We start from the raw sequence: 22723 nt of genomic DNA, 5'->3' as shown, positions 1-22723 counted from the left end.
TTTTTTTTTTTTTTTAAACAAAAGTTGCACACTGCAGATTTAAGCCTCAAGTCCTGCATATAAAAACAACTACAGCCTGATTCTGTTTCGACCACGTTACACTGTCTAGACACTGCTAATTTTCTACTTTTCACTTTTTATCTCATCTGACTATGACATGCATTTATATTTGTATTTTTTTCTTTCCTTTAAGCTATTTGTTTATTTGTCATCCAAATAGACAAATAGCTGCCAGTTTGAATCAGCGACACGTCACACAAGCACACGGTATTCTACTCACGCAGGTATGAACCAGATTATTATTAGTATCTGGAGTGTGTGTGTGTTTCTGCATCACCTTGCTGTCTATCTCGCTGCTCCCCAGAGCCGTCTGGATGACGTAAAGCAGGGCATCTGTGAGGCCTTCGCACTCCCTCATCCTCCTCCGAGCTTCCTCCCCGGCAGAACTCACGTTCCTGTTTCACAGAGACAGACGGACACAAGTTCACGATCTGCCGCATGTCCACAACGTACAGAAAAGGGGAAGCTCTGCACGGCGATGCAAACGTTGTTGAAAATGACTCGTTGCAGCTACGTCACTCGAGGCGCCACAATGGACGTCAGAGGTGAGAGACGAGAGTAATGAACAGAGCAACTGAAGCTGTTCAGCGGTGGTTTCTACTTGTTGGAGTCGAGCTAATTTGTCTGTGAACGTAACACACCTGGTTGGGGACTGAGGGGGTTAGAGTAGTTCCCACAAATTGGACTCCAGTAAGAGTAGAGATACTTAAGCATATTTCTACTCAAGTAAAAGTAAAAATTAGCCATCCAAATATGACTCAAGAGAAAAAAGTGTCTGTTAAAAAGACCCAAGTACAGAGTAGCTGATCAAGTTATTATTTAATGTTTAAAAATAACATCATCAGATGGACAAAAATATAAATTTAACTGGAAATTTGGGTATTTTAAGGACCAACATGACAACAGTTCATACAAAATAACAAAATCAGACCAAATAAAATGTTTCCAAATCAGATTCTTTCGATAAAAAGCTTATGAAACTTTAACACAGACTGCAGGTGTGAAATTTTACTCAAGTAAGAGAAGTGATACTTCAAACTAAAAGTAAAAGTAAAAAGTACAGAGCAGTAAAAAATATTCCTAAAACTACCTTTTTTTTCCAAAAAAAGTTACTCAAGTAAGTATAATCGAGTAAATCTAACTATAGTTACTACCCAGCTTTGCTTAAGGCTCATAGACGGCAGTGTTTACTAAAGTGTGAGCTAACTAGCTTAGCAACCGACCCAAGTTGTCTGTCAACTTCCTACATAACTGGCTACAAAAAAGAAAAAGAAAAATCTAATTTTTCTTTTATGCTGGCAGAAATCAAATTGATGTAAAATAATTGTCAAGCATGTATGGTGACCATAGCAACAACATCAGGCTTCACACGCTTTCCATGACAAAATCTGGCATCAGAAATCTGATTTTCTGAATCAGATTTCCAAGAGGAAGAAAACGAGGAGGGAAGCTTGACGGATGTCAATTCTTGACTAATCCAATGAGAGAAACTTCTAAGCAATTCTATGGCAAACATTTGGTCTGTAGTTATTCAACTTTTTATGAAACAGAAGACAAGAAAAATGAAAGTACTCCTGCTTTTTTCCCCTCATTCCCTCTCCAGTGGAACCAGGACCAATTAGTCTGTACGCCTTCCTCTCTTTACCCAAATCTGACGGCATCAGAAGAGTTCGGACTCACCTGCTGATCCAAAACCGGTGGACATCTGCATTGCGCATGACAGATTCATGAGATGTCTGACTGCATTAGTGGAAAACCAAGTGGGAAATGTGAAGGTGTTGAAGCGTTCTGTTTAAGTGAGGCAGCTGCTTTTGATTCTGACAAACTCAGTTTGTTTTCTACAGTCAAATAACTGCCTTAAAAAAAAAAAAAAAAAAAAAAAAACTGATGTTGACAAACTGTACTCCTCTGAGTCTCCATCTCCCCCCGGCTGTTATTTGCTTCGAGTCGTGATGCAAGTTCACCAGAACACACACACAGACACACACACACCTACAAGCACACACACGCAGCAGGACACTGTCAGAAAGCTGCATAACCTGTTCAGTGAACAACATGACAAAATCAGAATAAACAGCCACCTGAAACATCCAAATTGTAACAAAAAAGATCCACTTTCAGCTGGCTTTAAGCATACGATTTCTCCAATATTAGATTTGGTCTCCTGTCTATTAATAGGCTGAAATTAATTACCCTCAGTCGGTTAGAGGTAATGAATTCCAGTGAAGCGATTCCTTCGCAATGAAGCCGAGCTGCAAGATTATCTCTCATTATTTGATCTTTAAGTGTAGAGGATCAAAAATAACAAGGCAGATAAGAAATTACACCCAACAGATAACGCTGTGGCTAAAAAGTGAGCTTCTTTTCACTCAAATAAAAATGTGATTTAACTCCTAACGTACTGCTGCCAGTACGTTTAAAAAAAAAAGAAAAAAAAAAAAAGAAAATCTCTCCATCCATTTTGAATAACTGTGCAAAGTAGAGGCCCAACATGGTGAGATTTGCTTAAAATGAGGTTTTACAGCAGGAAATGCAGTGAATGGCTGCACACATCCAGAAGGAAACCTGGTACCGTTTCATTTCATGGGATCGTTCCTGGATGTTTGTCTGCAATCCTACTCTGTGAAACACAAAATCCCCGACAGGCAGCTTTCTGCGAAGAACCTTGCTGCCATGTTGGGCCTCAGTTTTGACTAGACTAGAGCAGGTGCTGATTCAGAGCTGGGATGGTTAGGTCTGGTTACGGAAGGTTTCTCTGTAAGCGATGACAGGAAAAGACCTCTAGGGTTTTTTTTTTTTTGGCACCTATCTTTGCAGCTCATTTTTAAACAAACATATTTAACCCCTTGAAGTATGTTTGTGAAAAGACATTTGCGAGAACAGACGGCGTTGGTTTGCATGATTTCTATGTTTACATCTCAGTTAGTGCTGATCCTGCGTACGTGAACAACGAAGACCAACGAAGAGCACCGTGTGGCCAAACAGACTTGAGTTTTGCCGATTGTTAAAAATGACAATACTGTTGTGATCGCTGGCTTTTACACATCATATCTTGATCATTCATATTGAACTCACACACTGTCCAACTCAAAATTATATTTTAACTTCCTTCCTATCATTATTTTTGCCCTCAACACAGGATCTAAACACAACATCCAGGTTAAATGGTGTTTGACAGCAGCCAAAAAAATAAATAAATGAATATTCAAACCGCTACAAAATTGCAAAACAGTTTTTAACAAGTTGTTTAAAACTTTGAAGTTTCACTTCTAGCGGTGTGCAAGCTGGGATTTAGCTTTTTTTTCCCCTTTAGTGTACAAAGTCATTGAATAATTCAACAAAAAAATAAGGTTCTGCATCCCGGTCCATACGTTACAGCAAGAAAACCTCACGGCGAAATGAAACCAGGCAGTGTATTAAAGATTCAAGGTCAGCGTTCCTATACGTGACCTGGGCCGACGGTGTTAGTTTACCTAAGGGCTGTAAAGTGACGTGCAAACTGTTGCAGTGGAAATGGGGCTAATAAAGACAGCAATTTGTTGCATTTTTAATAACAGAGAACCTCTCTAATCTGCCTAAGCAGCATGTTAAAAAAGGCCTGATGATTCCTAAAGGAGTGAAAGCCTCCAAAAGCTCAGAGTAAACGGGTTCATATCCTCCTTATTAGCCGCTGTGGCGTTTGTGTCGCATCTGCCCCGTTCTCTGCGCAAAACTCCAGATCTTCTTGTTAGCCGACACAACAGGAGGGAGGCGGTGAGAAACGGCAGAGCAGAAACGGCGAAAGGGAGAGGGAACGGTAGAAGGGAAAACGGATAAAAGAGGGCATAATACGATGGAGAAGGAAGTATCGGGATAATGTGACGAGACGGAGAGAGAGAGAAAGAGAGAGACCAAAGAGGGGGTAAATAGAGAGAGAGGGGAAAATGAGAAATTGCGGATGATAATAGGAGACGGAACGAGCGAGGAAAAAGAGAGAGCAGGTGGCCGGCGATAGACCAAACCCGCCATGAAATATTCAATCTTTAATCAGACTCCCAGCATTCCCTAACGAGGCGTGAGAAGGATGAATTAGGCCTTCGAGTTTGGGGAGCCGAGCGGCTCAAAGTTATCTCGTACCGACACGCTCGCCAACAGTATCACACACACACCACTGTACCAGATGTGTCCTTTTTTTTCTCCCCACAAGTGTACAGTGACGAGATTAATGAGCCGCACGTGGTTGGACGGAGAGACAAACAGAAAACACACGCACACGCACGCACACACACACACACACACACACACACACGCAGTCAGTCAGTCAGTGTCCTGCTGTGTGTGTTTGTCTGTGGAGAATGAGACGGAGTCGTGCTCAAGACACTATTTTCACCCAAATTCTGCCCAGTTTTTATCCTGAAATATGCAGAAAGACTCTCCTTCAGGGTTCCTGCACATTTTTTTTTTCTCATACTTTTCAGACTAAACATGAAAGAAATTCTTTTCAACAGGAAGTAATGGGGCATATCTTTTTTTGAGTTTTTTTTTATTTTTTTACAAGTCAGGCTTTAAATATGAAACCTGCACAAAACCACAGACAGGAATGAAGGATAAAGAAAAAGAACAAATGGAAGGATGGACGGATGGATGACAAACAGGTTGAGACCTGAATGGAGGTACGAATGGAAGAATTGTTGGATTTAAAAGCTGATTTTTTTTTTAACAAAATATTGTTTTGTGAGAATGTCTCACCAGAAAACCTGTTGGAAAATACAGGCAGCAGTTAGCTAATCTACAAAGGTGTGGCAGAGTGGAGTTTCGTATTTTAGATTAATAAAAATGAATGAAGACATTTTAAAGAGCTAAATGGATGCTTCCCCATATAAGTGTGTGCCGTCACACGTAAAGTGGTTGCAGAACTTGTCGTTGTTCATAGCACACTGCAAGTCTTTCTAAAAAAGGACAGGAAGGCAGCTTTGATGTTATGTGACATTATATATTTTAAAAGTGGAGATACTCTCAACCTAAAGGCTAAATTATAACAAAAGTTAAGAGCCCACTGCACTGAACCCCATTGAAGACCTCATGGTTATTCCACCAAAAATTGATTTCTGAACTCTTCCTGAGTTAAAACATTAGTATTGTTGGTTCTAAATTAATATGAACTTGTTTGTTTGCATACTTGAGGTCTGAAAGCACTGCACCTTTTTTATTTATTTTTTACCATTYCTCATTTTCTGCAAATAAATACAACATTTTTGCTTGGAGTTTCAGAGACAGTAGTTGCTATAATTAAAGAACAATGTTCATTCGACTGACTGTCTCCATCAGCCCCACATTTTCCAAATCGCACTGCACAACCAACGAGAAACCGAGCAGCAACGCTGGTGAGTCATCAGAAATGTAGCAAAGTCTTTCAGTTTTCTGAGTGGTCACTGGTGAAAAAATAAAATAACACTGAATGTTTTCTAAAAATATATGACTGTTATATGTAGTCTGACAGACTCTATTCTGTTTGGGTGGTTAATAAGAGAGAGAGAGAAAAAAAGAAGAAGTGTACAACAAAACAAGTTTTGCAAAGCGTCAGCTAGAAATCTGAGGCGCAAGACGGGGACAAAAAACAGAAAACTGACCGGAGGCAGCCTGTGGCGTTGCGGAGGACCTGGGAGGAGTGCAGGTGAAGCTTGCGGTCCTCCTGGGTGTGGGGGGACGTGTCCCAGCCCGAGTGCGGGATGATCACAGCGTTGGTCAGCACGGCCAGGGCGTCCTGGATGATGGGCATCTTCAGGGCGTCGCACGACGACAGGTTCCACAGAACGCCTGCGGACGGAGCAGAGCAGAGATGGAGGAGAACGGAAAACATGCAGGAAGTCGAACCGCACACCTGGAACCTTTGAAAGACCTCAGTGTGGACTTTGACCTAGTGTTCATGTCTACCACCAGTTTAATATAGAGATCAATATCAGAGCCATATTGGCATTGTTAAATTGCCAATACAACAAACATTTAGCACTTATAATCACAGATTATGATGATGACTCAAATCGGGTAAGAATCGATTTCCCAGTTTCAAAACCTATCAGGGGTTGAGCACACAAAAGTCTAGACGTATGGCTCATTAATAATTAGAATGATGTGAATATAGACAGACATGCAGCTCAGCAATAAACCATCCATATATTATTAGTGCAAAGCTTTTATTACTGCTCCTTTTTAAATGGAAGGATGCTCTGTGCAATAAGTGCTTGGAAACTACAACTACATTTCCAGAGTTTTTATTTTACGGATTTTAGGGATTGGCTGGTAACTGATACAAAATGATGGAGGTTCAGGTATATTATGCTATATAGTACATGGCATGACGCAATGACCAAGACTCTCAGGAGAAAAAAAAACACAGAGGCCCAACAAAGAAAAGTAGAAAATATTTCGTAGCTTTTGACCTCTTTCTTCTGTGAGACATGCTAGGTTTTAGAAACGCTAGCAGCCATTTAAAAATCTCTGGAGTATGTTCTACAGGAAATCAATGAATACATTTTAGAACAGCAGGTGTTGCTGCAATAAGAACAGTTTTTGCTTTTCTGGTTTAAAGAAAAAAAAGTTTTGTTTGTTTTACAACTGTGCACATACCATTAATTTGTTAAAATTGGGAACGCATGACATGGGGTTTTTGGTCGATATCCGATATGGCGATATACTAAAACTCATTGGGCCGATAACCGATACCAATATCAATATGTTTTTCCTATAGCTACTTATTGAAAATATAAGGGTTTCTCTACTTTGGATTAAAATACTGCATTATCTTCATCAATTCAGCCTCTACCTGCTACTTAAAAGGTAAAAAAAAGGCTGAAAACGATGTAATACTTTCAACTTGCATCATGTTTAATGTCAAATTTATTCATGACATTTGCTCTCTATCAGACAATGACAACACTCAAACATTGTGCTGTTCTGCAGGCATCATTGTCTCATAAAAACAACAGCTTTTATATGGTGAGTTATTTTGACGTAATGGCCGATGTCCGATATTAAATTTTACTGCTAATATCGGCCAATATCGATGCCAAGCTGATATCGTGCTCCCTTAGTTGAAATATTGCCCAAGTCTGCCGCTCTGCATCTTTTTGAATGTCTACACATTAAAATATACTGTAACATTATCAGAATGTGACACCCAAACTCAATACTAAACACCATTTCTTTAAACAACACAACAGTGTGTGCTTGTTTGACAGACGAAGTGAAGACAGTAAATCCACTGAACAAAGAACCGCTGCAGCTCTCCCCATCCCTCCTCTAATTCTCTCCTGAATTCAGCATGTAGCGACTAGTCAACCAAGAAAGTGGAGGTCTTTCTCCTGTCTACCAATTACCGTCCACCCTTACCGCCGGCCGCCACAAACTACAAAAACACTTTTGACCAGAACGGACAAAAAAAGGTCTCCTTTCTCTGGAGAATACCTCTTGTTTTTTGGACGACATGTATGCTGAACGTTTTAGAGAAAAAAAAAAAAGGGCGAGAACGAGGACAAGAGGGAAATCACCGTATTTTGCTATTAACCACTCTGACTTCCTCTGAGTGTCACAAATGTGCTTGTTCGCACACAAACGACGAGAACGTTGATGCAGGACGTCGTCGCTCTCATTGACCTTCATCTTACAATCTTTGTATTGGTGTTAATTATATGTTTTTCCTTTGCGTGTCAGCCCGTAGTCGTATCTGTACGTATCGGCCCCGTTCCTTTATGACAGTAATTACAGCCGTGGTGGCGATGCTTCCTTTCTGTCTGTGAGCGTTGAACGCGTCTGGAGTGAGGCGTCCCGCTCTTTAGGCCTCTCGCTGTTCACCCTGGGTTCAACAGCGCCGGCGTAATTACAGCTCTTCTTATCTGTAAATAGGATTTTTTCCCCCTCATGCGTGTGTGTTCATTTATTTTATTTTATTTTTTAAGTGTGTATTGCATCTAAGCCCCTTGACAAATCAAAGCTGACCCCATCAGCACTTTGGGCTTTTTTCTTTTTTTTTTTTTTTAAGGCGGACAGCTTCTGTTTGGGGGTCAAACACATTTGCAAAATTACTTTTGGCTTCGTCATTTAGAGAGTTTAGCTTCTCGTGGCGATCGGAACAGAACGGGTGTGCTGCTTGTGCAGCTAAATTTTGCAATTAGGACCCTTTTTTTTCTCCCTTAAGATGTTCATTAGCTAGTTAATTTTTATTTTTTATTTTTTTTTATTATGTAGCCATAAAATAAATATCTGAACATGAAGTAGGATAAATTTTTCTGAGGGATTCATCATTCTTGGGTGCACAGAAATTCAGGTGAAGGTCTTTGCTTGAGTGGTTGGGTCAAACATACAGCTTTACATTAATTAAAAACTCCTAGTTTGCATTCAAAATGTCAAACTTTGGTAGACTATTTTTCTTTTGGGTAGAAAATGTGTCCGTGTGAGTGTGTGAGTGTGTGTGTGCGTGTGTGTGTGTGTGTGTAATGCACCAAAGGTGGCACACACTCCCTTATTAAATGCTGCTATTGTTCTTTCCTCTCCATGTGGTTTTTACTCACAGTTTCTTTGTTTTATACAAAGAAACATTTATTGTACTTTAATGATGAAACTGAAATCAGATTCCTTGTTTGTACCGTCAAACATGGCGAATAAAGTTGATTCTGAAATATGTACTACATTGCAGGACAGCACCGGATATGTCGGTGTTTTTCCTCAGAAACAGATGTTCTGGCAATTGAACACAGAGGTGTAAAGAAAACGGATGGATGGATGGATGGATGGATGGATGGATGGATGGATGGATGGATGGATGGATGGATGGATGGATGGATGGATGGATGGATGGATGGATGGANGGATGGATGGATGGATGGATGGATGGATGGATGGATGGATGGATGGATGGATGGATGGATGGATGGATGGATGGATGGATGGATGGATGGATGGAGCTTCACGTATTTTGTTTCCTCCCAACTTTCCTCCCCTTCAGTTACTGTTGTGTTGGCGGTTTTGGTCTGATAATTGCACATACCGCTTAGTATGTGCAATTATCAGGAAAAATAGTCTGTGCCGACCATTTTTCTGTGGCATCTATTTGCGAAGCGTGCAGATTGGAGATTTTTCTGCTACCTTGACGAAAGAAACGACATCCGATTCTGTCAATAATTACGCTGAACATGTTTTTACTGTTCAAAACAGGTGTTTTGCACGTTGTAGTTTAAAGAAAAGTTTCTACAGAAACTCTGTGTTGTAGTGTTTGACAGAGTTTTATTCCAACAAAACCCTCAGTCATGTGACTGCGCGTCTGTTTTTCACGACTGGTGGTCAGCATGAGCGAGATGATCTCCACCATTTTGTTCTCTGAAGCTTAAGTTTATAACTTTTAAAATCAGAACACATCTTTCCACCAGAGAGACGTCACCTTCTCCGCATAATCTTGCGTGTATTTTCCGCAGAACGAAAAACAAACAAAAAAAAAAAACATTTAATAAGAAAAATAATAAAATCTCCCTCTGAGCAAACACGCCACTTCCACAGCCGGGTTTTACCAGAGCCCCGCTTTAGTAGGTAATAAACTACGTTTCTTGTAATTAGAAATGTAATGCATGATGTCATAGTTGCAGCTGCGAAGGCAGAGATTCTTGACTAGCTGGAGAAAATCCAACTGTTTGCCAGCGTCGCCACTCGCTGTGGAGAGAATGACATCATCTCCCCGAGGTGAAAGGCAACGGGATTTTAGATTTGATCAGCAACGCGCACACTCACAAACCCGCCGAACGTCTGAACGGTCGGCGCTGCAAACAGACATGCGGCGAGGGACGCGCACACACACACATGCACACACACACATGCACAGAGAGAGAGAGCAATGAGTGTCTGACAGATGAAGGAGGTTAATTGCCACAGCCTTACATCATGAGTGGCAACAGGAGGCAGTGGGCGCGCCGCTACAGAGAGGGAGGGGAAATGAATATGTCGGCTATCGCTCTTTGTCTCCGGAGCCATTTCCCATTTGATTTGCCGTTTGCTTGGATTCGTCGTCCTGTCACGGTTCTCTGTTTAGGCCATCACAGCGTTGTGCGCCTTTGGTTCTCCCAGATTATTCCGTATTTCATCTCTTATTGTTCCGACTCAAATTGTTAGGTGCTTGATGTGAGGCTATACAGTTTTTGTTACAGCTAATATTACAGCTTATTTTGCAGTCTCTAATTAACGTCTCTCTGGTTACTTTACGGTAGAGAAACATAAAAAAAAAAAAAAAATGAATCCTTGGAGGCTCAGCAGCAGCGTTTTGTGAACCCTTTAGCGAGGCACTGCATGTACAGTTTAGCTTTTCATGCTAGTGACGTGTTGCATCTTCAAGTGACCCCAGGATGAGGCTTTGACCTTCAGAATGACGAATGAGAAAACCCTCCAATGATTTTGTGCATTGAGGGAGGATAACTTTTTTTTTTTTTGGTTAGGCTAAAAATAAAATGTAGAAAGTAGAAAATTGTCGGCGGTATGCTGAGTCATCCTTTTTAACTACGAATATTCACAATGTAAATAAACAACATCACATCAACAGATTCAATTGGTTACAGATATTTAGTATGAATAAAGCGCTACTTCATTTTATTTTTTATTTCTTAAGATATGGAACGCTTCGTGTGTCTTAAAGTTTTATCTTTTAATCCATGATTCCAGGTCTAAACGAAGCCATTATACATCTATGTTTCTATTGACTATCCAACTCGTTTTACTCAAGTTTATTCAAGGTTTTTTTTCCCAGTAGGATACTCCCAGCAATGTCAGGTCCAGGCCACCGCTGCTCTTTCAGCCATGGGTCAGCCAATCAGGAGACCGCTCAGGCGTGAGATACGCTCTCACAGCTGGAACGGCTTCCGAGTGGTGATGGTGTGTCATAAACGGTGTGAGAGGCTATTTTTCTCCGGTATCGGCAAATCATTGTTCAGGAAAATAAAAAATAAAAAAATCCCACAATATGAATTAAAGTGGAGAAGGGAAGAAATGTAAATCGGTCGACGAGTTCAGGAAAAACAAAAAAAAAGATGAGTTCCTCATCTAATAACTAGCAGAGCTGTGAAGTTTCAAAGGAATCGGGAGTCAGGGAAGAACAGGCCACTCTGCTGGACGCCTTTTGTTGCGACAAGCCCTAAAGTTTAAACAGGTTCCTGCTTTCAGCTGCACACGAGCCTCAACCAGAGAGCCGGTGGAGTAATCGATTGGTCTCCTTTGTATCCAGGGCAGGTTTCCGGAAACTCTCTGCCACGATGTGGACAGCAGGCCCGGTGTCAACCCAACAGGAGGCAATTATCCTGTCCACAGATTTAGCCTCAAAAACAGAAACAACCTCCCTTAGAGGCGTCCTCCGACAACCTCAGCTGGATTAAGCACATCTACGGACATCCGTCTATTTTTAGTTTGTATCGACAAATTGTTACCATCATTCCCAACATGCTAAGTTTGGGTCTTTGTAGGGTCTGAGATGAAACTCTTAGGGCTTTTACAGTTTTTCTCAAACGTTTTCACGCACATCTCCAGACCTTCAAACGGCCAAAACCAGACTTTGACACAGCAGTCACAGTTTCTGGTAAACAACTAATGGAGTCAGAGATGCGGGAAGATATTTAAAAGAAAAAGTCTTGTTGAGTTTTCTTTCAAGCTTGAAGGTTTTTAATAGGAAACACGGAAGGTAAAACGTAGCAGACCAAGTTTCTCTGTTTAATTCTGTTGGAAATCTCAAACCTTTCATGAGGATCTCACTGTATTCACACACATATTTATTATCGTTACCTAATAAGTGACTGCTGTGACACCGCCTCACAACTAATGACCACTTACAGCAAAACGATTATTTTCTCATATATTTGGTCTTAAAAAGAAATCTTAACTGGATATATTAGCACTTCAAAGCTCTGCTGGTGCTCCTCCTCTTACAGAAAAGAGTTCAACTGAAAAGTTTGGACACTTTTTTTTTTATTGCTGGAACTTATATATGAATTGTACGACAGCGTATAAGCTTAGAAAGACATTTAGTAGTAGCTCGGGAAAACGGGAAAACTTCCTTTTAATAAGATGCAAAACTCATTAAAACTAGAAAGTTTTCCCGTTTTAATGAGGTCAAAGAAACGTGTTATAACGAGATGCACAGCTCCTTAGAACCAGGGCATCTTCTCTTTTAAATAAGAAAGGTGGTAAACAGCAACAAGTTGGGATTTTTAGATGTTGTCATATCAACTTCACCTCTTTTTAACTTGTAACCTGTCAGAGGACCATATTTTACATCTCCTTTAAACAAAATCTTGTTCTAATGAGAAACTCTCGCTTTATCTCGTTATAACGAGAATGTTTTCTCATTTCAACGAGAAGCTTTCTCGCTAAAACCGCATATAAAAATGATCTCATAACAAAGAACTTTCTGTTTTAACGAGTCTTGCATCTTGCTATGACGGTAAAGTTTTCGCGTTCGACCGAGAAACTCTCCCTCTAGAACGAAATGCTGCCCCTGAATCCGTTCTCGAGCTCTGGCGGTTCAAAGCTTCCGTAAGGTTGYGAGTTTATATTTTCCTTTTCATATGTGTGCAGCTGTTGCATTTCGTAAGGTAAGAGATGAAGGTAAAAGATCTTGTCCTTGTCTGTTTTTCTATTCCACACACGCTGACTGCAGATCGCTCTTATTCTGTGCAAAATGTTAAACCTGGGCTTAACAAACAGAGAGGATCCCTCTGAGTCTAAAGAAGAATGAGTCCAAGAGGCGCTTTATTTCAAGTTTAAACATCCACATTGAATATGTATGTAATATTTACTCTGCACGATGAAAAGTCTGATTTGTTATTCCAACCAAATTATTCTTATTTTTTTTAGAGGAAACCGTAACTACACTGAAGCAAAAGGAGAGAGACTGTTTGTCACACATGACTGTGTGATTACGAGTAGGCCTGGGTGGGTGGGTGTGTGTGTGTGTGTGTGTGTGTGTGTGTGTGTGTGTGTGTGTGTGTGTGTGTGTGTGTGTGTGACCAACGAGGCAGGTACCCGGACTTCCTGCTGTGAATCTGATTCAAAATGCTCACCAGACAAAGAGAAGCAAGCAGACGAGGCTACAGATACGGAGAAATGGCGAAAGGCAAAAAAACAAAAAGGATAAAAAAATCAACTAAAGCGAAAAAGAGAAGGAAAAGAGGAGAGATATCCTGTGGGTCATTGAAGGAGAGAGGACAGAGCGGTCTGCGTGCGTCCGGTCGGTCATTGAGCCGATTCATTTGTGACAGACGGGATTTCTGTGCTCCACGCCATGAATTGCAGCTCTAATTTATATGGTAATCTTCTTTAAGACTCTCGCTGCATACAAAACTCTTTTTATTCCCTTTTTTTTTTTTTTTTTGGAAAGACTGAAACCCCTCCGAGTCTCGCAGACACACATGACGACGTACAGAAACGTAACGCGTGGCTCACGCTCCGTGAGGAAAGAGACAGGAGATGACGCCTCTCACTTTCCTGTTAGCGCCGCTTCACGTCAAGCCAGTCGGCGCAATCGATGCTTCACGTGTTCGTCCCCCCGGCCGGAATCCCACGTCGGCCTGAGCGACTCGAAGGACGGCTGCAGACGGCTTTTGTTTCGGGTGGGTTTGCAAGGACACTGGGGTCAAAGATGGGAAATATCTTTGAGTTTTAAAAAAAAGAAATAAATAAACACCTACTGGAAGTTTAAGATACAGTATTTAAAAATAGCTTTGCGTTCATTTTATACAGAAACGACTAAGTTGAGACAAAAAAAAAATCCCTAATGTTTTCTAGAACTTTGCATCAGATCTCTGACTTACGTATTTGCAAAAACAGAGGAAAGCTGATGACTTTCTTTTCAGCAGCGTACTAAAAACACCTTAAAATAAACTACTGATAAAAACTATTATTGTGTCTCTACATTTTACAAAACAAAGAGCATTTTTTTCTAGTTTTGTTCCTTAGTATTTTTGTATTTTTGAGTCTCGAAGATTCCAACGTTTTAACTGGACGCCCAGAAAGTTCAAAGTATTTCATCAGGATTTTATGTGACAAACCAACACCAAAGATCGTCTCAGTGTGAAGTTTTGATTGTTTTGTAATAGTTAAGAATCTGACAGGTGTGGCATCTCCTAAAGGGCAAAACACGGTGGTGGCAGCATCATGTCGAGGGGATTTGGAGCTGGTTTGAGTAGATGGGAACTAAATAAAAGAACCAGAGGCGACAAAAGACATGAGACCTGGGTGGAGGTTCATCCTTCAGAGGAATGGCTCAGATCAAAATATATCCCTGTGATAAATGGCCCAGTCAAAACCCAGACCTGAGTCCAGTTGAGAATATGTGACAGGATTTGGCATTTATAGATCCTCTCCACCCGGTCTGACTGTGCTTTAGCTATTTTCCAGACAAAAATGAACAAAAATGGTTGTTTCTAAAGCAATGTGTGCTGTATATAGAAAGCTGTCCACATTGTGACACACCCAGCAATAGCAATTATTAGTTGGGATGTCGGGGGTGAAATCTGCCAGCCGCTCTGAGCGGCGCGGGCTCCACGTCAGAGTTCATACGTCTGGGACCTCAACAAGATGTTTTCATAAAATGTGGATGCCACAAAGAGAAATCAATAATTTCCTCATTTAGTCCCTGGATTGGAATCACCCACCCTCTGAAACCACACACACGCACGCACGCACACACCTCCTCCTCTGAGGATTTCCTGTGAAGATCAGCTTTAAGAATTGAGTCATATTCCTCTTTTGGAGCTGTCATTACTGACTAAGGATATATATATGTGTATATATATATATATATATACCTTTTCATATGTGACACCTTTTCATATTTCACACACACAATAGGTGTAAAATCTAAATGTAGCAACGTGACAGAAACACGAGCAAAGCATTGATTGATGACTCTGTGTTTACATCCCACACTCAGCTGAAATTAATGAACCATAAATCCATATTTCATCACTTATTTGTGTGCAGTGCCAGTTCTGGAAGCCACAGTAGTGACTGTAGCCTCACGTTTCCTCACAATCTCTTTGTGTGTGTCTGTAGGTGTGTGTGGGAGGATATTTCTGAGCTCCTTTCAGAGTGCAGCAAGGTGTACCTGGAGTAAATTAAATGTTTGCAAGTAACATGTGAAGGATCATTCCCGGTTCAAACGCAAACAAAAACCCCATTAGCAGGAGGCTCCAGCACACTGCTGCTACTGAGATCCAAGTCAGAGTAAAAAGAGCAGCAGCTTTTTGTTCCGGTTCACAGTTGATGCTGAGACGACAGGTGTGTTGTACCTGTGAGCAGCTCCCTGATCTCCAGGTCAGTGGTCTTCCTCAGCAGTCGGACCAGAGCAGGAATCCCTCCGCAGTTCTTCAAGGCGATCTTGTTGTCGTCGTTGGCTTTGCCGTACACCAGGTTCCTCAGGGCTCCGCAGGCGCTGCGGTGAACATCTGTCATCCGGTGATCCAACAGGTCCACCAGCAGCTGGATGCCGCCCTGTCGGCGAATCTGCACACAAAGGAGAGAGTAAAGAGCTGCACACGTTGGAGCTCGTACAAAACAAACGCGTTTCGGAATGTTTTCTCCATCAAAACGGGAAAATAATATGCCAGTAACAGACTTACAAATAGGGCTGTAGCAATACACTGATCTCACGATACAATACGATACGCGATATTCTGCTCACGTACGGTATCACAATATTCAGCAAACGATAAGTTTCAATACATTTTTAAGATTTTCTGAAAGATTTTAGACGGACAGAGTGATTTTGTGACTGTTCCATAGACTTGGATTGAATTAATATAACTGATGGTGCAATACTGGTGTAATAAATATTGTTTTTGTTATGCATTTGCTTTGTTTAAATGTTAATTGTGTGGCTTTGTGTATTTGACTATGCAGAAAACAAACCTTCTTTGTCTTATGCACTTATATTAGATAATGTAACATATCTATTTCACCTCATTAATTAATTACTTGTAACTGGTTGTCTCATTACATGTCATTTTTAATGTACGTGTGCAACTGGGTAAAAAATGTCACGTGTGATAGCTGTCATTTCATTCATGTGGATTTGACATAAAGTTTGATTTCTCATAAAGGATTCTGACTTGTAGAGAGGTTACACTTTTCTCGCTGTACAGCAACAACACGAGTAACTTTTTGCCACCATGTGTAAAATCATGGCCTGAAAAGCAGATGTCTCTGTGGAATGGTGGGCTCAAAGGACAATGCTGCTCTTTATGGCTGACAGCTGATGGGCATTTTTGATCCTCTGTGATCATTTTTGATGTGAACCAAAAGTGAAAAGCAGCACATACGACGTGTCAACAGAGCGAGGAGAATCTGTTCTCCGGCGGCTATACGTGTCAGATTCAGTGGTGCCTCAGAACTATAAATTCTGTGTGGTAAACACGCAAGTAAAGTAAATTATGTAACAGACACAGTAATGTACCACAACCTTTTGACTTTAGTTCAGTGGGTTGGAGATCTAAAGATATTCTTTTTACCTACACCTATTCAATGCAGCTGGAAGGTAAAAATCCATTTCAAGATATCTGCAGCCTTCAGCAGCTATTCTTCCAGAATCGACTTCCACTCATGACTCCGATCAGTTTCACTGCCCCAGCTGAAGAAAATCACATTGACAGCGTGAACCGGCAAACACCATGTTTCAAGAATGCAGTGGTACGTTCAGTGTCTGTTGGTCTATCTATTTAAGAAAATTTTCTAGAGGTTGCTCCTATACAACAACAACTTAAGAAGAAATGTCATTTTCTGATGGTTTCTTCCTAGCTAGCTAGCTATATAGCTAGGTTTTGCTTCACCTGAAACCTAGCTAGCTACACAACTCTGTTTTTTAAGAGCTAGCTAGCTACACATCTAGGTCTCAGGCAAAACCTAGCTAGCTGCGTAGCTAGCTAGTTCTAGCTTCATAGCTAGAGAATAGTTAGCTAGTTGCTGTTTTTGTTGTCCAATAGTAAGCTCTGACATTGTTTTGATTTGATCTGCCTTGCCATACGTATTGCTCTGTGAGTTGACAAGGCAAATTTGGGTTCTGGTCCAGCCTTTTTTTTTTATTAATAATTCAAGTTATTTTATCTGAATTTCCACTCTGACTGTGGAAATGGGTGCCGATTGCTACATAATTTGTAGCCATTTTTTGGTTTGAATGAGGAGTTGAAAAATGCTCTACTATAAATCAATTCAAAACACTTAAGACAGAAACACGTATCTGAACATGCTAATGAAAATAGCATGTTCTCTTGTCCTTTCCATTTTGAAGAGTGGCTAAGCTACCTCTAGGTCACTTCTTATTGTAATTAACTTAATGAAAAAGTAAAGTATGTGCTTAAAAAACAGAAAATAAAAGACAACATTTTGTTGTTCTAAATACACCGACAGAAGTTAAAAGAATTTGGATTTTTCTGTGTGATGCATCTGAAAAAGAAATCCATCTTTTTCAATAAAAGATACATTTATTTTAATGTGTTTCATACATTTTAAGTGAGGGATATGAATAAGTGTGGAGAGTACTGTTGTTTTCTACTTTACCTGAACTGGACAGGAAAAAAACACAACACAGTAATGAAGATAAATGGCTGCAAAAAGGTAAGCACTTCAAGGCAGATCACATTTATTCACTTGGTGGGACTATGAAATATAGTTTTGATCCTGGGAAATTGAGATGCATTACACAAATGACAGACAGCTCCAGCTGTATTACTTGCTGGGAGACTGATCAGGCGGAAGGTCAGACATTTCCCTCGGTGTAGTTTCACCAACAAAGCTGCAGCTTTCTCAAGGGCGAAACAATGTTTGGCCTACAGAGTTCAGTCCTGCCACACTTTATCAGTCTAGTCCCTTTCTTTCACCTCTCACTCTGCATTCGGTTGCTGGTGCCTGATTGCTGTTTGGAGAACTCGGTTCGGACTCATTTCTGTCGCCTCCGTAAGCGTCAATAAAGCGGAATTGAAAGGCACCGGGTTGACACCGAGGAGACAGACGGAGCAGCGTTCTGCCGGACACGGAGAGACGGCGGCTCCAGACGAAGGACGGAGACGGAACAAGACGGCCGTCTGAGCCAGGCTCGGTGTTAGTGCCGGGGAGTTATGGCCGTCTAACGCAGAGCGAAGCAACAAGCCGTACAGAGACACACGAGCCAAATGCAGCACCCATCCAACAGAGACTAATCGCCTCGCCTTCAGGCAATGCGCTAAATAACAATTTTATGCATTGCACGTCTCCGTGTTACAGATAACAGCAGGATAACAATAAAGTAAATTGGCAGTCATCAGATTTACAACCTGCCGTTATAGTATCAGGGCACCGTGTTATCAAGTTGTGTTGTCGCACAGGAATAATTTATATTTAAGCAGTGTGATAAATATAAAAGTGGCCAGAATATTATGAGTCTCAGCTTGATAAGACAATACAATTAGTAAACTATGTCTATGACTAACTTTTTTAACTTTGGTCACGTCTTAAGATTTTTTATTTTTTTTTGGATTTATCAACACAAAGTAATATACGTTTGTGAAGAGGAATGAAAATACTACATGGTTTTTAAATCTGTTTTTAAAAATGAAAATCTGAAAAGTTGGGGTGAATTTGGATTTGTTATTTATCTAGATTGACTTTGGTATCAAATTTTTTTTTTTCTAAACTTGGTAATCACTCACAGGGCTTTATTGGCTAGCTCTTTATTTATTTACTTGTTTTTTTTGCAATGAGACTTTAAGGTTGGAAGACCTCCTTGCCATCACCCTAATCTTCAGCTCCCTTGACCGTCAGAATGTAGTTTCGGACTTTGCTTAGTGACTGAGTTTGACGCTCTTGGTTTAGGAGTCCATAGGATTAATCTTTATGCTAATTAAATGACTTCTGAAGACAAATGGTGGCACTGAACTTTATTAAGTGGCATCATAAAAAAAAAAAGAAAAAAGCTCCAGATTATTCTGCTAACCCAAACAGGAACATTTACTTTATATACTTCACTTAACCCAGAGCAGGAATAAGAACAAACTTAGAATCCAGAGAAACTCCTATTAGTTAATCTAGAGAAACTACTCATTACCTTCGATCGATCAACATTTAGGATCATCTACTTTCTAGAATCAAAGACGGAGAACCAAGATGTTTTATTTTCATCACATCAAGAATCCAGAGAAACTCCCACTAGTTTATAAATTCTTATTCTTATCAAACACGGGGAACCAATACGTAGTTCTATACTTTTACCTTTTTGTATACTTTTTGTGCTTTCATTTTTCTCTTGTTTTGTTTGCATGTCCTCCATCTCATTGTGAAGCACTTTGAACTGCCTTGTCGCTGAAAATGTGCTCCATGAACAAAATTATCTTCCTTTAAATGGAATCTGAAAACATTTGTGATACAGTGCAGCCAAATGTGTAACAGGTGAATCTATGGGGTATAATTACTATATGTAGTTTTTGAAAATTTGAATACTTTATGTCAAGAATCCACACAAATGTGCCCGAGGCCGCTCGGTTCTGGTCACTTATTGACAACAGACTTATTGATTCCTGTTTATTTTGATTGCATTTAATCAGTGAAACTATTTTAAAGCAACCACTGCATTGCATCGTCGGGCAACACGATTCTCCAAAACAGAAACATGTGCATATAAAGTGTCTCCGCGTTGTGTGCTTTCTCTATGCTTTTGTTTTGACACCAACAGAAGGAGCAGACTGAGGAATAATGAAAGCGCAGCATATTTTATTTGATTTTTTTTTTTTTCCCTCTCCCCGCAGGCTCCAGATCATTATCCATCTTCCTATTTCAGCTCTACACCGAACGCAAACAGCTGCGCTGCAGAAGCCTGCCTGCATGCAGATCCACGACTGATGCAGAGAAAAACGGGTTTTTAAAGAGACGCCCGAGTTCGGGAAGACGTGACTTTGAAAAAAAAAAAAAAGACGACTTCGGCAACGTTATCGGAAAATTTTATGAATTGACATTTTGCCTCAAAAGAAGTAAGGATGGGACGAAAAATAAAAAGGTGAAGTGAGTGAAAACAAACAAAGTTTTCTCCTGTGGTGACTCTGATACACAGCAACATGTTCTTATTGCATTTTGAGGTTGGATTCTGGTTGTGTGTACTTATTTTGGGAAAATTATGGATTTCAACTGGAGTTAAACATTATCTGACACAATCTAGTGTAAATAATAACGGCAGTTGCCAGTTGATGCATGACATGAGGCATTAATGCATTTCCACGACAATGACAAGAATCTAAATCCCCAGCAGGTTTACACCCAAAGTTATATTTTAGTTTTACCAACATGTTTCTTCTCGATGGAAGTAACATGAACACTTTGGAAAAGTTTAGACTTGAGTCTGAAATGCAGATGCACAGACTTCATGTACAAATAAAAGTCAGATCACGCATGATTTTCAGTTAAATACATGAAAAAGACGAGAGATCAGGCAAAAGCAAACATTAAAAGTAAAGAAAGAAAAAAAAATCATTTTTTAAAAATGTCTTGCCATTGTATTGTAGAACAGTATAGTTAAGCATATTTAAACATTTTTAAAACAACTACATTTTTGAATTAAGGGGCCAAAAGAGAAATACAAGTTTCTATTTTAGCTTCTMTATATTTGTACACCCTGAGTGCTGCATCAGACACAAACCTCTCTGCATGTGACTTTACTGTTGCTAATAATAATAACAATTAACATATTTTAGAACAAAATTGGCAAGTTGAAAATATTATATACCCTTTTCTTCGTTTACTGGCACTTCAGCAATGAAATGCTCATAGTTGCTGAAAAGCTTTTTCGAATATTTTCACTGGTATTTTTTAAAAAGTGTCGCACTAAATCAGACATTTTGTCGTAACCTCAAATGTTTTGTTTATGTTGGAACATCACCCTAATCTTTAGCTTCCCTCCAGAAGTACTGCATCAGGTTCAGATCAGAACTCAGGCTGGGTTTCTCTAGACCACATTTGTCAAACTCAAAGCCCGGGGGCCAAATGTGGCCCGCCGTAGCTTTTTATGTGGCCCCCTAGACTCCGAATGACAACAATAAGTCCTTCCAGTTTTTCACAAATCTGCAATATTCACTCAAAATCAAATCAACAAATCTCCCCGTTCGTTCATGACTTTACTGCAAATTTTCTCAAAACTGGTCAAAAACATTGAGTTTAAGTGACTTAAACTTAAGTGACGTCAAGCTGTGGTCCATAATAGATATGGTGAGTGATAAAAAGTCACATTTAACGCCATACATTAGCACAAACATTGTAAAAATTCCTGACAAACATTTCTACATTGGCACCACAAAATGTGCAAGTCTGATTGCGAAAAAACACTAAAGCAATCACAAAATCCTGAAGGAACAACTATTTATTTATATTTTAACAATTCAATTGGTTTTATTCATGTATTGTGGCACAACCGGCCCTTTAAGAACATTCAGATTTTTGATAAGACCCAAATTGAAAATGAGTTTGACATCCCTGATCTAGACTGCTAATATTACCCAGCTAGATTAAAACATCTAAATCTACCAGGACTATGAATAATTTGAATTTCAGTGACTTATTTCCCAATGAACTCTCAAGCTCACAGATGAATTTGATCATAACCAAGAAGACGCTGAAGGTACAATAGCTCAAAAAGTATCTCCTCCTAAGACAGAGTGTTTCTGAGCAGTTTCCCTCCTTTTCAGAGTTCAGTACCTCAGATTTGATCTTGTTGTCCCCAAAGCAGAGGTGCTGGAGGTAGGCTGCAGCGTTGGACTGGACCGACGGGAACTGATGCTGCAACATCTGGATCACCTCCGGCAGCTCTGGATCCCTCCAGCCAAACTCCCTGCAGACACACACACACGCACGCACACACACACACACACACACAAAACAAATGTTACATGTTACCAAGCAGTTTGGTTTTGTACCGTGATCCTGTTAAAACACACATGAGAAAACGGGGACCAACGGAGAAAGTGCCAGAAGATGAACCGAAAACAAGGAGGAACAGAAAAAAACAAGATGCGTTTAAACAACACTTCAAACTGGTAATGTGCTAGCAACTTGAGAAGATGAGTTTCATTTTATTTAACCCTCACCACACAACAGCTGCCATGTGTAGCAGCATTTACAACTTTGTCATGATGTTCTACCTACATATTTTCCCATCTATGATGTCTACACACACCCCAGGACTCCGGCGGCGGCGAACGCATGGCAACATTTCAGGAAGGTATAACTAAAACTATGTAGTTTTTCACTGGGTATGTGCTTCACTTAAGCCCTATTTCACATATGCTTGCCATTAATATAACACTAAGACAATAAAAAAAAAATAGGAACAAACATGTAAAAATACCAAGTTTGTGTGAATGTGGGATTGTGGAAGAGCAAAATGATGCCAAACACTTCAGAAATGGGATGGATGAAGGTGTAGTGAGATTTTGTGGTACATAATTGCTAATGTTAAATGCCATTACATGTTTTGTTTTTTTTAACTTTTGTAAAATTAATCTCACAAATCCTTGTCTAGTTTCTGACAGTGTTTGATATCGACCGGTGAATTTTAGCTCTTATTGAAAACTCTATTTGAAAATTACTATTTTGAAGTAAACAAGAAATTAATTTCTCAGTTTCTCTGCTGCGTTGACAAATTCATCAG

At 40.1% G+C, this 22723-nt stretch overlaps 1 protein-coding gene across 8 annotated transcripts in view; it reads right to left on the bottom strand.

Annotated features, from left to right (window-relative positions):
• Nucleotides 1–22723, bottom strand: part of ctnnd2b (catenin (cadherin-associated protein), delta 2b) — a 175235-nt gene that overhangs the window by 22296 nt on the left and 130216 nt on the right. For all 8 annotated transcript variants that reach the window (XM_008433036.2, XM_008433035.2, XM_008433037.2 and 5 more), the window contains 4 exons: nt 21772–21904; nt 15354–15567; nt 5670–5856; nt 338–455 (listed from right to left, as the gene is read on the bottom strand). In XM_008433036.2, coding sequence (XP_008431258.1) covers nt 338–455; nt 5670–5856; nt 15354–15567; nt 21772–21904 — 652 coding nt within the window. The remainder of the gene's footprint in view (nt 1–337; nt 456–5669; nt 5857–15353; nt 15568–21771; nt 21905–22723) is intronic.

Source organism: Poecilia reticulata, linkage group LG17 (assembly GCF_000633615.1).
Source record: "Poecilia reticulata strain Guanapo linkage group LG17, Guppy_female_1.0+MT, whole genome shotgun sequence".
NCBI lineage: Eukaryota > Metazoa > Chordata > Actinopteri > Cyprinodontiformes > Poeciliidae > Poecilia > Poecilia reticulata.
This window is presented reverse-complemented; position numbering and strand designations above follow the sequence as displayed.